Here is a 14886-nt window from a genome sequence, read left to right as displayed (position 1 = left end):
TTTAAATTTGTCTATATTATTCATATAATAAAGTCATTTAGCTTATTTTTTATAATATCAAAAATAAACCAAGAATGTTGAAAAGTTATACAATTAGTTTAGCAAATTAAATCTAGCCAACAGCCTAAGGAGTAATCTGGATTGTTTATTAAAGAACAATTTCGTAAATGTCACTTATTGGTATTTATTTATTTATCTGATAATATTTAACGTACTCTCTTTACGCCAGAGAGGCCTAATCTACTTGGCCTAGTAATACGGAATTGAATATGAATACTTACCAGCTAAGCTAAGTAGTTCGTATAATGTGTAAATTTATACTGTGTTGGTACATATCACATTTTATGCAAATAGTTTATATGTATGTTAATAAGCATATTGTTACTTATGTGGTAGATATTATTATTGTTGTTGTTGATAATGACAAAAAGAGATTAACGTTTTATTCATAATTTAAATTTTGCCACTTCTTAATCATTTATGTTGTAAGCTAAGTTCTTAAATATGGTAAATGGAAACTAAATTACATCAATATTATAATTAGAGGCAATTTCACAAAATGTTTTATGAAATTTATACGAAAATGGATCCTCAAATTGTAGTTGTTTTAGCTCTTTTAATTATAAAAGTTAAAATTTCATCTATCTACTATATTTTTAATAGTAATATTGCGTTACTATTAACACTGTATAAACAACAATTGTTAATATATTTTTTGTATTGCTATTGATATAATTAAAAATTATTATTGTTTTAATAACATGTATTATTATTTTAAACAACAATAATATCAAAATAGTTCAATATTTATCATAATAGTTTAAATACTCATTGTTATATTCAAAAATATCAAAACTTTTATAATAAAATTACCATTGTTTAAATACATTAATTGTTATTCAATACATAATACTTAGTAAAATAAAAAAAATTCTGATATTATAAGAAATACATACGAATAATTTGTTTCCATGATAAAACTGTACTAAGAATTCAACTGTATAATTTTAAAAACATTCGTAGAAGCATTTGATGTGTGTAAAACTTATTAATCTCAAAAACACCATACGGTTGATAAATTAAATTAATCTTAAAACGTTATTTCCATTTACTGGATGTCAAAAAGTTACTATAAAACTGAATAAAGTACTTGGAATAAATTATTAAAATACGTTTACATTTAACACTTTAATTATTGTTATAATGAACTTAAACATAAAACTATTTAATATTTCTTCAGGTATGTAATCATAAAATTTAAACGCAAATTTGTTATAAACTAACGTTTAAATTTCACATATTTTAATAAAACGAAAAATAAATTATATTTATTATCATAAATAATATTCTGGTGCTAATACTCAAGTAACTTAAGTATTTTTACTTATAGTTATGAAAATTAGTGAATCTAATTATTTACTTTTATAAGATATTTCTTTTAAAATTATAGTTTGACAAGTATTAAAAAAGGTTTCGTATCAATTGATAGCTCTTCAATCTACAAACACAGATTTTTTTTATTGTTTACATTTCAATAAACTAAATCATATGAAATAACATTTTTTTTTTTTTTGCTAAATAGACCATAAAAATGAAATTTATTCAATTTCCTAATTATTTAGTCAGAGTGCAAAAATAAAAAATTCGGTATTATGTTAAAAATTTAAAAAAAACATTATTGTTCCTATCAAATAGAACAGAAACAAATAAAAACGTAAGTCCGAATATTTCATAAAATAGTTTATTACCTCTTTTTTATGTATTTATTATTACTTTTGTTTTAATAATGTATAAAATACGAAGTATTATTTAATTATAGCGAAGAAAAAAAATCCAAGGGAAGTACTATAATTAATTAATCTACAGCTATAGAGGAAAATAATTAAATTCTTTGTTCAAAAGTACTTGAAATTTTCAAAAAGAGTTTAATATAATATATTTGTGGAGTTTGTTTAATTCTGCTATTTACTTTTTTTCTTAGTTTCATTGCTTATTTACTTTAATGAAACATGCATTATAATTAAACTCTGAAAACATTGTGTTATAAATATAATAACGTGTTTAAACTGTAATATTGTTTTATTTTAAACATTTAACAAATAGAAGTAAAATTGAGTTATGCATTGTTTTATGTATAACATTTTACATTTTATAGCTTTTAAGAATGTTCGTGACACACATCCTAGATGTCAGTTTTACGATATTTAAAAAATTATTTTTTTTTGGAAGGAGCATTAAAAGTAATTAACATTTAAAATTTATATAATTCAAATAATTAATTTTAGATTCAATTTTTAAATAAAAGAAAACAAGCTCAAAGATTATGTTATTTAGTCATAAATTATATGCTAAATATGATATTTCATCAAAGCAAAATAAAAAGAAGTATAAAGTTAGAAATTAAATTCAGTATATGACATAAAAGTTAGAATAATTTAATTAGGCTTTTACATTTTATTTGATAAAATAGTTAAGTAACTTAATTTCATTTACTCAAAATGTCTAAATCTTGAAGTTCAAATGTTATGTTGATTTTGTAATGAAATTTGTTTAATTCGATTAAATTTTTTTTTATTCATCTTAGACTTAGTAATAATGTAAAAAAAATAATGTAATGAATTTATTATATTTTGAAGTAAAATGTTTTAAATGATAATTAATTTGCGGCCAAATCAAATATCACATTAATCTGTGAGATTTTTCAAATTCTTATGGACAATCACTTAAGCAGAAAATCTTGAGAATCTCTCTGAATTGAAATAAAAAATATTATCTAAATACGTTAAACATAATATGAGTTCAAATGTTAGACTACTTGTCCTCTATTTAACTGAATTGTGTAAATTATTCTTGAACTAAGACAAAATTGAGAATTAAAATTTTTTGAGAAGAGATAATTTATCTGGTAAAAAAATTATACGGATATATGTAATTAAGTTTCGAGTTGCTACATTAATAACCTAATAATAAAATATAATTCATCATACAAATAAAAACTTCATAATTGCTAAAAAATCTTTATTTTAAAATTTCCAGTTTGGGTTCTAAATATTAAAACTGGTTTAGGCCCAAGAACAGTTTTTTTGATTTTATTCCAATGTTACGAAACCGTATTATTGTAGGTGGGGTTAAGTTAATTATTCCAAGCAAGTTATATAAAATAGTTAAATATTTTCTTATGTAAACCACCCAATTAAGAACTTCCATGTATACTACTGATCGAATAGAACTTTAAATAATTTTGTTTGAATTGAACAAAGTTAATTAATCAAAAATTATCAATGAATAGTTAAAATTTACTCGTCCCTTGAACCTCAAATAAAAAATTATTCTATTTCTAAAATTAACCTAAAAGTAATACCTATAATTCGATTTGGAAATTAATCTATTCAAGTAATATAATTTTATGAAAATACTACTTGTCTTTAATTAAGTTTTTTAAGAGATATAAAAAATTAAAATAATAATAATAATATACGTAAGATAGTATGTATAAAATTTGCCTGTAAATTATAGTCTGAGCTTAAAATTTTATTAATTTCTTTGCATTGATTTATATTATATTATAAATTATGATCTACGTTAATGGTCTACTAAACATTGATTTAACCACAGGGGATAGTGGCTTTGGAGCAAACGAATGTTTGAATATAATGTGATGTTGGCTGTTTTTTCCTATAACAAACTCTAATACTCTGACCTAACCACTTCAAATATTATAAATAGTTCTACTAACGTACATAAACGACCAAGTATTACCATAACGATTCATAAATCCACACGCGTTACCGCCATAATGGCAACAAAATGCAGGTTGTAATTCGTAGTGTAGTACCTACAAATAATAGGACAGATGAAAATTTTTATATGTCGTTAGGTTTTCGATGACCTATGTTTCATATAATTTAAAAGATGAATTACAAATAAATAACAGCATGTTTAAAAAACAAACAAAATATATATATATATATATTTAGGTTGTGTACTTGATAATTTCTTTCCACATAGCGTAAAACAATGAAATATTAAACATTTTAACAGTTAAAATAAGTAGATGAACAAAAGACTACCTTTGACTTTGTATAGCTGGTCTTGAAGGCACACTAAAGGTTTGGCAGGTGAATGGATGAAAGTATAGATACACAATGGTATAAGCAAATCGCAAAAGGCGATTAAAACATACACAAGGGTGCTGGGCGAATCATCAGGGCAATTGTCAATCTACGTAAAAGATTACGAAGCTTATCACAAAGGTGATTAACAATTTATTTAAGTCGACTATGTGCTGGTACACAGTATAGAGCCAAAAAACAATGTGCTTTATTGGTGGCGATAAAACCGTAAAATTGAACGTTAATTACACGTTCAGCGGACGAATAAACATTAAATCGAAGGCATGAACGTGAGTTAGTTGATAACACTACCTTCGCATTTTAACAACTGACGGTGGTGAAGTGCCACTTCATCTCATAATAATAGAAAAAATCATCTAAGTGTAATACTGAACCAAACAATAAAGCAAATTTTTATAATAAATATTGATTTATTTTTCTTCTATACAATAGATTATTATTATTATTAGTGAGTATTATTATTAATATTATACCCAAGAACAGGAGTAAAAAATAATAATACACAATAAACATATAGTTAGCTAAAATACATATCAAAATAACTTATTACCATGATATAATGATTAAATATAAATCAGGTATAGAACTATTAAAAAAATTAATATTAGAAACTTTGTTAAAATTCGTTAACATTCTGTTGATAAAATAAATAATAACTATACGATATTTGGCGATATGTGAAACGATTAAAATGAAAAATAATTTTTGGTACATGCAAAATTTGTTCCAATGACTCCAGAAAGTACATAAAGTAATAAAGTAATTTATAAATATAACATACGTCAATAAATATTCTTCGTTCAAAAAGAGGATCTAAAGTTAAAATTTGGGAAGCATTATTGGCAATAATAATATTTTTACCTAATTTAAAAGTTACAAAGTTTAAGTATCAGTAATATGTTACACAAGAGTGATAATTTAGATTACAAGAGATTCGCAAATGATTTTTGTTGAGTACTTATTTTAGTTTTTGGTCTATAATTCAAAATTTAATTTCAGTGTTTCACTTTTAATATATTTGGAAATATCCCAAAAGATAAAGATAAATTAAAAATAATATAAATTTGGGTTATTAAAACAACGACATTCGCGTAAAAGTTTTTCCGATAGCTAACAAGATAAAGTATTATTACCCAAATAACGTAACTATAAAAAATCTCGGCAATTAAGAAGGTTATGCGTGAAGCAACAATTAACCCTTTATAATTGCTATGAACATAATTATGAGAGAAATCTTTATTTGTTCACAATGAAGAAAAAAGTGAATTAAATAGGTTTAAAATCTTAATATATTTATCACATTTGTCTGCATATATAAATTAATACCAATAAAGTTTGAACTAGTTTTGCTCTTTATATTATAAACTGCCAAAAATATTTTGGATTATACACTTTTGATTCCTTACCTCCATTTAAGTAAACAAATAATTACATTTAACAAGTAACTTACATGTCTTACACATTGATAAAACATTATTATAACCAGTAAAGTTTTAAGTTGCATAAGAGTCGTTTAATAATATTTTTCAAAAACTCATTGTTTATTTTTTTATTATATCATACAGGTGTTCTATGTCGTAATTTATTTTATTGTAATTGTAGATGTAGAACAATGAAATGGTAGCGATCCTCTATAATAAAATGAGCGAAATAGAGTTAGATAGCACAGCGCTAGAATTGCGTTTTTAGCTTCGATGCGAAGCTGAGAAGGTATTGGTTTTACTATGATGTTTTTTTTTTGTGTCTGTTACCACTTTTTCTCAGCTCTCACCGAACGGATTTCTTTCAACGATACGTCAAAAGATCACAAATCGTATCTAGTCGAAGACATTACCCTTAAAAATTGAAAAAAATTCCCCCGTTCCCCGTAAATGGGGGAAACCTCCAAAAAAATTACAAATTTAAAAATCGCTAATTTTCAAAATTTTTTCAACTTTTTTTACTAAAATGTGCCGTAACTTTTTCAAAAATGAACAAATCAATATAACTTTTTTTATAAATGCTTGATGTCTTTACCTATCATTTGATATATTTTTTTTGTAAATCTGACCCTTTATCTGCCCACAGGGGGGGATTTAAAATGACAACTTTTTCACAAAAAATTAACTTTTGAAAATGTTCCGGAAGGTCTGACACTTTTATATATATCTTAAATTAAAATTAATGTAATATACTTTAATTTGAAAAAAAAAAAAATTGACCTCTGGACTTGTCTTCATGGTGAAAATGTGTATCAAATGCTATTTTTGTGTGAAAATTCTCGATTTTATTTTTTATATTATATTTAACTTTATAATGCTATAACTTATTGAAAAGTGTATGTATCCACACAATTTTTTTATGAGAAATAATATTTTTTAATAAACCCTTTTTCATTCGACATACTTTATCTTAATCGAGATATTAATAAGGAACCAGCAGATCAAGTAGCTTTTGGAATAAAACACCAATTTTTTTAAAATTAAACACTATCTAAAGATTTGCATCGAAGCGTTTATTTTTGATAGTGATTTTNGATTAAATCTAAAGATTTGCATCGAAGCGTTTATTTTTGATAGTGATTTTAATCACTGTCAGATATCATTATACTTGATCCAACTATACCACGGCATCACTGTGCCACGACCCCCCTGTGCTGGGTTTTTTGATCTTATTAATAGCGGTTTGGGTAAACAAGATGGTCAGACATGGTTAGGTTACGTGCGTCGTTTTTATTTATCAAATTGTACGTCGTGGTGAGAGCTACTAATACATTTTCTTTATGGTAACATAGGCGTAAAGGCTACGATTAAAAAATATGCCAACAATAAAACTATAATTGTTTTCAAAAATTTAACTTATTGTTACACTTAACTAAACAGCATTGTATTTTAAAAATAAAGAGCAAATTGAGATTCGTATTCAGGTTATTTAGTTACCCAAGGTGAAAATATGAGAACACATCAATCATTCATTTTTTTAAACGACTAACAGGTCCTAATGTGTCAAAGATTTCTTAAACACGATGTTGAACTATTTACTTAGTGTCCAGTTTATTTAAATTTTGAATGATGAACAACCAAATATTTTTTGTATAACTTAGAGTGTTTAATACTCAACTACATGAGGTCATAGTCATTGCACTATGTTAAACGTGTATCTCATTACATGGATTAAATCTTTGTTACAAAATTATTTCCTACATATTACGATAGAATTTTGGTTACAGCTAATTTCTGTCAGAATATTAAAAAATACAATATATCATTCATAGACTGCCAATTATATTGACTTAAACTTTGATAATTTATACTTCAATATTTGTATATGTCGTTATATTTGCTTAATTTTTTATTACTACCACTTTTACTTCGGATGGTAGTCAGGGCCGATACCACCAATAAATAAAAAAAAAAACATTGCATATGGCCTAATAAATGTATAATATCAAAAATCTATATTTCCTAAAGTCTCGTGCTCGAGGATAAATTTAAGAAGGTACGAGTTTTACCTAAGTAAAAGTTATATTGCCGCTTAAAATTGTATGATAAGCCCGTAATTATTTTCCTCGTGAGGATTTCAACTTCTATCTTCCTCCTCGAGCACACCTTCGTGCAAGACTTTTTTTAATAAAAAATTAAATTGCGCTTCCGTACGACTTTATTGAATAAGATTAAAATGCCGTGCCAGGAACTCATAAAGTGTCGCACAACAAGGATGAATATTTTAAACTAGCATCGGTATTTTGTAACCAACATCAAAATATAGTACCAGAAATTTATAGAAAATGTACTAAAATATGTCTAGGTATTTAGATAAGTTATGGACTAGACATTTTGACAGAAAGCTAGCAAGAAGTCTAGCGTTTTTAAGTAACCTCTAACATTATTCAATAAGAGGATCAAATAAGAGTGTTATTTGTCAATGGATCTCATGACTTTTTGGTATTAACATTGTATCTGTTGTCTGAAAATTTATAATACCAATTTTTAGGACGACTTGGTCGGCCATGCCAAAGCAGGAGGCGCGGGGGAGTCGGTGTTGTTGTTGAGTTTTCGGTTGTCATCGTCATGAGCGCGACCTGCCCTAACTGGTTGGGGTAGTGTGTGCGGTGGTCGCCATTAGCATTACTCGTGTACTGCTGTGCCTTTTGTACGTACGTGCTGTACGACAGTTGCTGTTTGACATGTTTATTTTGGTGTTTCGCGTGTTAAATTCACCGTTTGCTTGTAGTCCAATAAAATTAATACCCAAAAAGATGTGAATCAGTATTCCTTTCATTCTGTCAAAGAATCAAAGTGTCTGTAGTTGATTAGGCCGGCCTTAACTTTAACACGTCATGGACTAAAGATTGGTCACTTTTCCGTATTATTCATTATTATATTCATCATTTATGCGGTTGATACACTGAAAAATGTTCAATATGGTACTAAGGAGCTCCAAATCAGATATGATCTGATGATTATGTTGTATACATTTTAGCTGTTAGAATAAATTATGTGACATATAAATGCTCTATTTTATTACATTGTTTAAATTACTATTAACCATAAATTAAGATATAAATTATTGTTATTATTGCACGGACTAATAACGATAAAGAATACAAAATACAGTTCACAAAATGCCATCATAAAGCAAATACTTACTCAGTTTTAATTTATTTCTTATCAAAATCGATGTAAAACATAAGATTTAATATTAACCAGAAAAAAACATTTTCAATACGTAAAATACATTTATTTATTATTATTAGTATTAAATATGGGTATACTTCAGGAGGGCTGGAATTCATTCCTGGATTTTTGAACTTTCCCTGGTTATATAAGGGTGACAATTTTGATATAACTATTTTCGAAAATTGATGCGATATTTCATTTAATATCAAGTTGAATATGACTATTTTTTGTAGTTATTTTATGTAAATTTGACAAAAATGTAATTTTTCCTAGTTGTACCAATGTTTAGATTCCCCTAGAAAAAAATATTTGATTTTAACACTGATTATTATATTTAAACACAATAATATATGCAATATTTATACGAGTAATATGATAATATCTTGTTTATGGTAATTAGAAATTCACTTACACATTCATAGAATGTTAGTTAGTATTGTCATTTAATAACAGAGGGAAGAAGTATTAATTCACCGTAAATCATGTTTTAATTAAATCTGACGCTTAGTTTAATTTTGTATTATACATACTTATTACGCATTAGTAAAAGTCTAATTTGAAAGAAATTTACGAAAATGCTATATCGTGGGAATTAAAAAATGTATTTTTACTTTTGCAAATTGATTAGATAAGAGTGAGCTAACATGCCAACATTTAGTTACAAATATATTCATTTCTAAGGTCTGAAAATACTCAAATTTTCAATAATATATGTATGGTGTAAGATAACATTAGAAAAATAATTTAATAAAGTACTATGATACTCTTAAATATTGTATGTTAATGATATGAATGACTTTAAGTTCTGAAAAATTTATAATTTTATTACTTTTGGTACATATTTTCCATTTGTTAACTTTCAATATAGAATAATTTATTAAGTTTTTCTTGTATAATTACTATATTAGCTAAACAATATTAACGTGTCTACTCAGATTTTGTTTATCTATGCATTAAAAGAACCCAATTTTAGTCTAATAAAACCTACAATCGTCAAAAATGGAAAAAATTCGATGAATTTTAAATATTAAGTAAAATATCTCGAATTTAGGCAATCGTCAAAGATCACAAATTCAGATATATTTTTTCGACATTTAAAAACTTTAAAAAGAACATCAGAGTCTATATGAAATCTTAATAACATATATTAGAGACAATAAACTTTCTTTTGATATTTTTTATATGTAAATTAAATTTAATACCTTAGTACAGGAAAGGTTTCAATGAGGTACCTACACATTGAAATTTTTACCTATTTAATTATTTTATTATAACGCTAAGCGAAAACATTAATATAAAAAATACCGTACCCAGAAATTGTAAATCATTTACGTTTGGGTCGGCATGAAATTATGTTATGGTAGTTAATTAAAAACAACAAGCCAAATATTTTAGATTTTTTATTCAATTAAGTAATATAGGTAATATTAAATAAGTGGTATTATTTCAATATTTGATTATTAATATCATCAAACCCAGCTTATCAAGGTAGGTATATTGAATAAAACTATACAAATAATCCCAGAATACTTACATTGGGACTGATATATTGAAACTACGTTTTCTATTTTTTACACAAGAAACCGATAACTTACCTAAAACAAAAAGAGAAAAATTAATTATTACTTTAGTAATAATACAATTAAAATCTTGTTAAATTATCATACAACACATAAAAAGTTTAAAACCGAATTAATTGCAAGACAGAGTGCGTTTTTAATATCTTTGACTGAATGATCAAGTAAATAAAATGAAAATATCTATCACATACTGTTGCTGATTTGAATCTCGGTCACGGGAGACTTATTATAGCAAGAGATAGTCTAATAAATAATGGACCGTATCTTTTTTTTTATAGGTATACGATTCTTAAATATAGGTTATCTCCCAAAAAAGACTCAATTTACAATCTTATATAAAAGTGAGTTACGGTTGTTTTATAAAAATGAAAAATATAACAATCGCAACATGTCAAGATAAAGCTCGATATTTTTAAAAAAATTAATTTTTTATTATTCAACTCGATTAGTAAATTAATACATAAATCAAATAATGGCGCCATATCATCAAATGACGAACAGTAATACATAAAATAATGGCATTGTGACACTATAAACCATCGTCTAATATCAATATTTGTTTAGTTAAAAAAGAAAAGAGAGTTTTCTTCCACTCAAAGTTTAACTATTAAACTTTTTCCTTAGGTTAAAAGGCTTCTAGGCGACCAATCCATAAATTAGGGAGCTGATTTTTTGTATGATCAATAATTATATTATATTTTTGCGGTTTATGTTGAAAGTATGTGTATATGTGCACTCGTGGCGAACGATTTGGCAAACACATACAGTGTATGTGGCACCAATGTATAGTTTTAGCTATGATATATGATAAGCTCTGCGATTGTAAAACGTTACAAATCTCGCTCGGCTGTCTCGTCGCTAAAAATCGGTGCCCACCGTTTCTCTCGGAGTTCATACAATTAGCGGGCAATAAATTATTAAACAAACTACTCTGCAAAACCTACCGGGCAATTCAATAATATGTTATATATACGGATATTGCATACATCTACTTTTAACACGCCGATCGACGTGATTTATTGGTCGTAAATCCAGTAGCGATATTAGTCGGAGCCTGACAACGATCGCGATTTCTCGTGCTCCAATAACTAGACAGGCATTGGTTTTTAGAGGAGAACAAGTCAAATAAGCGCGAATTTTTAATTACAAACAGGCAATAAACAATGGCCGATATCCGCTGAGTTATTCGATGTGCGCAGTACAAAAACACATGCTCGTGAAAAAACTTAAATAGGAATCAACGTTCGATGTTCAAAATATGTAGCACGTGTTTTCGGTTCAGTAAAATCTATCCTTTGCGAAATGGAATTTTTATCGTTGTCGGACACTATATTATACTAATACATACGCATACGTGTACTTGTAAAGCCATAACTTATTGCGAATTTCAACGACTAAAAGGTCTCCAAAGGATATTCGACGACTACAAACGACTCGTGGNCATACGTGTACTTGTAAAGCCATAACTTATTGCGAATTTCAACGACTAAAAGGTCTCCAAAGGATATTCGACGACTACAAACGACTCGTGGCAATCTTGAAAGTAACTGTATCAAAACCCGTACAACTTAATATAGTGATTTTTTTTTTTTTACAGATCATTACAATAGAGCATTTATTGAATGGTGAGCAATGACAGGTAATGAAAGTATTCTACAACTTATTTTACGTTCATAGGGAAAAACAGCTCAATGCTTCTAAATTCATCTCTTGCTTTTCTCTGGTCTTTTTATACCCTTTGAGGTCATTTTATTGCATTTCTGCTACACATACGTAATAACCCCAGAGAGCCGACAGCCGAGGAATATTAATGTTCTTGAAAGAAGTATCCTGGAAATGAAATTGTCCGGATTAAGCGTTCCGGGCTAATTAAAAATCCTGATTGTGTGCCGTGTCAATTAATACGGATTATGTTAACTTTGAAGTGTAAAAAAAAAATAGTCTTAAAACGGATTAGAATTTTTCGTGGAGAATTAATAACAACATAGTTAATGTATAACCTTTATCCGCAATCCGCTGCCTTTAAACATTTCTCATAAAGTAAGTTTAATGTATAAGCCATTTAAGTTTAAATCCTAAGACCACATGTTACAAGTCAATTAAATATATACAAACCATCGAAATCATTATCATATCTTTGAAGTATATTTAGTTTTTGTGTCATCTTAGGTAGAGTGTGCACATTTTCAAACACACAAAAGAGGGTGTTACAATGAAAAATTACAAAAATATGCAAATTACGCACACAAAGTTTTAATTACGCTGAACGTTTATACTATCAGGTGTAATTTTTCATAAAACAAATTAGCACTTGCTAATCAGAATTTGTTTGAATGCAATAAACTCTAACTCCGTACACGTCTAAAAGATTTAAAGCGATATTAAAAGATAAAATATTTAACTAAATTTTACGACCAACAGTTTAGGGAAGTTCTATAAAACTATATATTTTGTATACGGTGTATGCTGATTAAGTTTCTGGCAAAATAACTTGATTTATTTTTACAAACATAAATTGGTTTTTGTGACTCGCGAAACTAAACGAATATATTATTTTATATTAAATGAATAACACATGATGAGTTCTGTGCAATTAAACTACTGCAGTTTTAGCCCAATTAAAATCTCATTTGTAAATAATTTATATAGTTAATTTAGATCGCATAAAAAGTCAATAATACTGTAATGACATCAATAAGAATGTGTTTTCTTGTCGTAATGATTAAAAAATAATTAACCAAGAGAGTCGAGCATATATTTATTCTCTAAATTTGTTTTTATGTCAACATCGGAACTACTATCATATACAAATGCCTGCGGCTTTTAAATCAACATAAACTCGCATCCAGTTAAATATTACAAAATCTAACGCCGTTGGTTTTTATGATAAAAGCCGATTGCTTCTCATATTCTTGCAGCTCTCCTTCTAATGTATTTATTTATTTCCGATTCAGTCAAAAGGACTTTAATTCGACGGTGAGCGTTAAAGGAAAAGTTGGATATATTTTCAAGAGAAATTGTATATATACATATAAGGTTTCTCAGATGTAACTGAAAATGATTATAACTTTTGATCCATTTATCATTTTTGAAAATTTTTGTTTTAATAATTATTGCTTTCTTAGACATTTGTTTATTATTTAATATAGAATAAAATAAAATAATAAATTGAGAATTTTTTTTTAAATTCTGGAACAGCCATTTTTTAGTCTTTGAATTACAAAATATTTTAATGAATTTATAAAATTTTTAAGATAAGTTACTCATTGAATTACGAGCATTTTAATAATGTGGGCCTATAATGTGGGTGGGTACATCCCGTTACTGGTAAACTTAAACTCTGCTTGCGTTTTATATCCCACTCCTGGTAACTTGAAAAGTATATGTCCAAAAATTATTATCGACTTATCAAAATTTTTCGATAGAAAAGGACTAAAAAGTGACTATTTCGAAATTACTAAAAAAATAAAATAAAATTTTTTTCTCTTAACAGTGTTTCATAATAAAAAATATGCTCTAAGTGTAGTCTTAGACGGCAATAATGATTAAAAACAAAAATTTCAAAAAAATAATAATTGTACCAAAAGTTATAGAATTTGATTTGAGAATATGTACATAAAAAGTTATTATCTAATATACTAAATAATCATTATTGTAGAAAAAATGTACAGATTATTGAAACGTGTCTCAGATGTGTATGGAAATGAACAGACTAAATAATTTAAGAAAATAAAATGTGTTTCGAATAAATCGAAATATTTAAATAATTGATACAATTTATTATTGCACACATCTTCAGACTCACGTGCATCTAGAGAGCGTTCAAAATCTCTCAGATTTAATTGTATATTGATCAACTTCATAGTTTTCACAGGAAAGTGAATATTAATTATTATTTAAACTGGCAGCAGGCCAAATTGAAACGTCAATAGCGCCGCACTTAATATTTAGCTGCAATGTTATAAACAGTGTTAGAATTATTTAAAATAAACATGGAGTTTTGTTAATATCATCAGGATCACAATTAGGTACTAAATACTATATAAAATTGTAATAACGTAAAATAAAAATATTTATTTACCTTAGACGAATATTGTTGATAAAACTTAAAAACCTATTAAGTTCATCTTAATGTTCTGAGAAGTAAACTCAAAAGCAATTTTCAAAAAGTATCGCCGGATTCATCAGTATTTTTTGTTCAAACGGGTAAACAGTAAATTGTATATTTTGGTAAAAACATTATACAGATGAAATTTTGAATAGACGTTAAATTATTTAGTGAATTAATTTTTTCCGTCTAATTTTTTGTATCAAATTGTATGAGGGTTGTGCTAAAGAAGCGTTTGACTTAAAATCAAAATTTTTAATGACTTATCTAGAACATACAATCGACTACGCAAGTCATATTTAAAAAAAAAATTTTAATGTGTACAAATTACTTTTTTTCATGTATATTAGTATCAAACTAGTAAAATTTCAAGATAATTTTTTTATATTAAGGCTCAAAAACTAAAT

The 14886-nt window shown here is 26.5% G+C and overlaps 1 protein-coding gene across 4 annotated transcripts in view; it reads right to left on the bottom strand.

Moving 5' to 3' along the window:
* The window catches only part of LOC126905893 (dopamine D2-like receptor), a 148700-nt gene that overhangs the window by 78868 nt on the left and 54946 nt on the right, over positions 1-14886 (bottom strand). The window contains exon 1 of one of the 4 annotated variants that reach the window (XM_050686015.1): positions 14177-14214. The exons of 2 other annotated variants lie outside the window; for them this stretch is intronic. In XM_050686015.1, the coding sequence (XP_050541972.1) occupies positions 14177-14182 (6 nt within the window). In that variant the 5' untranslated portion in view covers positions 14183-14214. Of the gene's footprint in view, positions 1-4070; positions 4253-14176; positions 14215-14886 lie in introns of those variants that run through there. One more of the 4 variants, XM_050686017.1, reaches the window with a different exon arrangement.

Source organism: Daktulosphaira vitifoliae, unplaced genomic scaffold (genome assembly GCF_025091365.1).
Source record: "Daktulosphaira vitifoliae isolate Bord-2020 unplaced genomic scaffold, ASM2509136v1 Scaffold_4, whole genome shotgun sequence".
NCBI classification, from domain to species: domain Eukaryota; kingdom Metazoa; phylum Arthropoda; class Insecta; order Hemiptera; family Phylloxeridae; genus Daktulosphaira; species Daktulosphaira vitifoliae.
The sequence above is the reverse complement of the archived record's forward strand: the minus strand, read 5'-3'. Positions and strand labels throughout refer to the sequence as shown.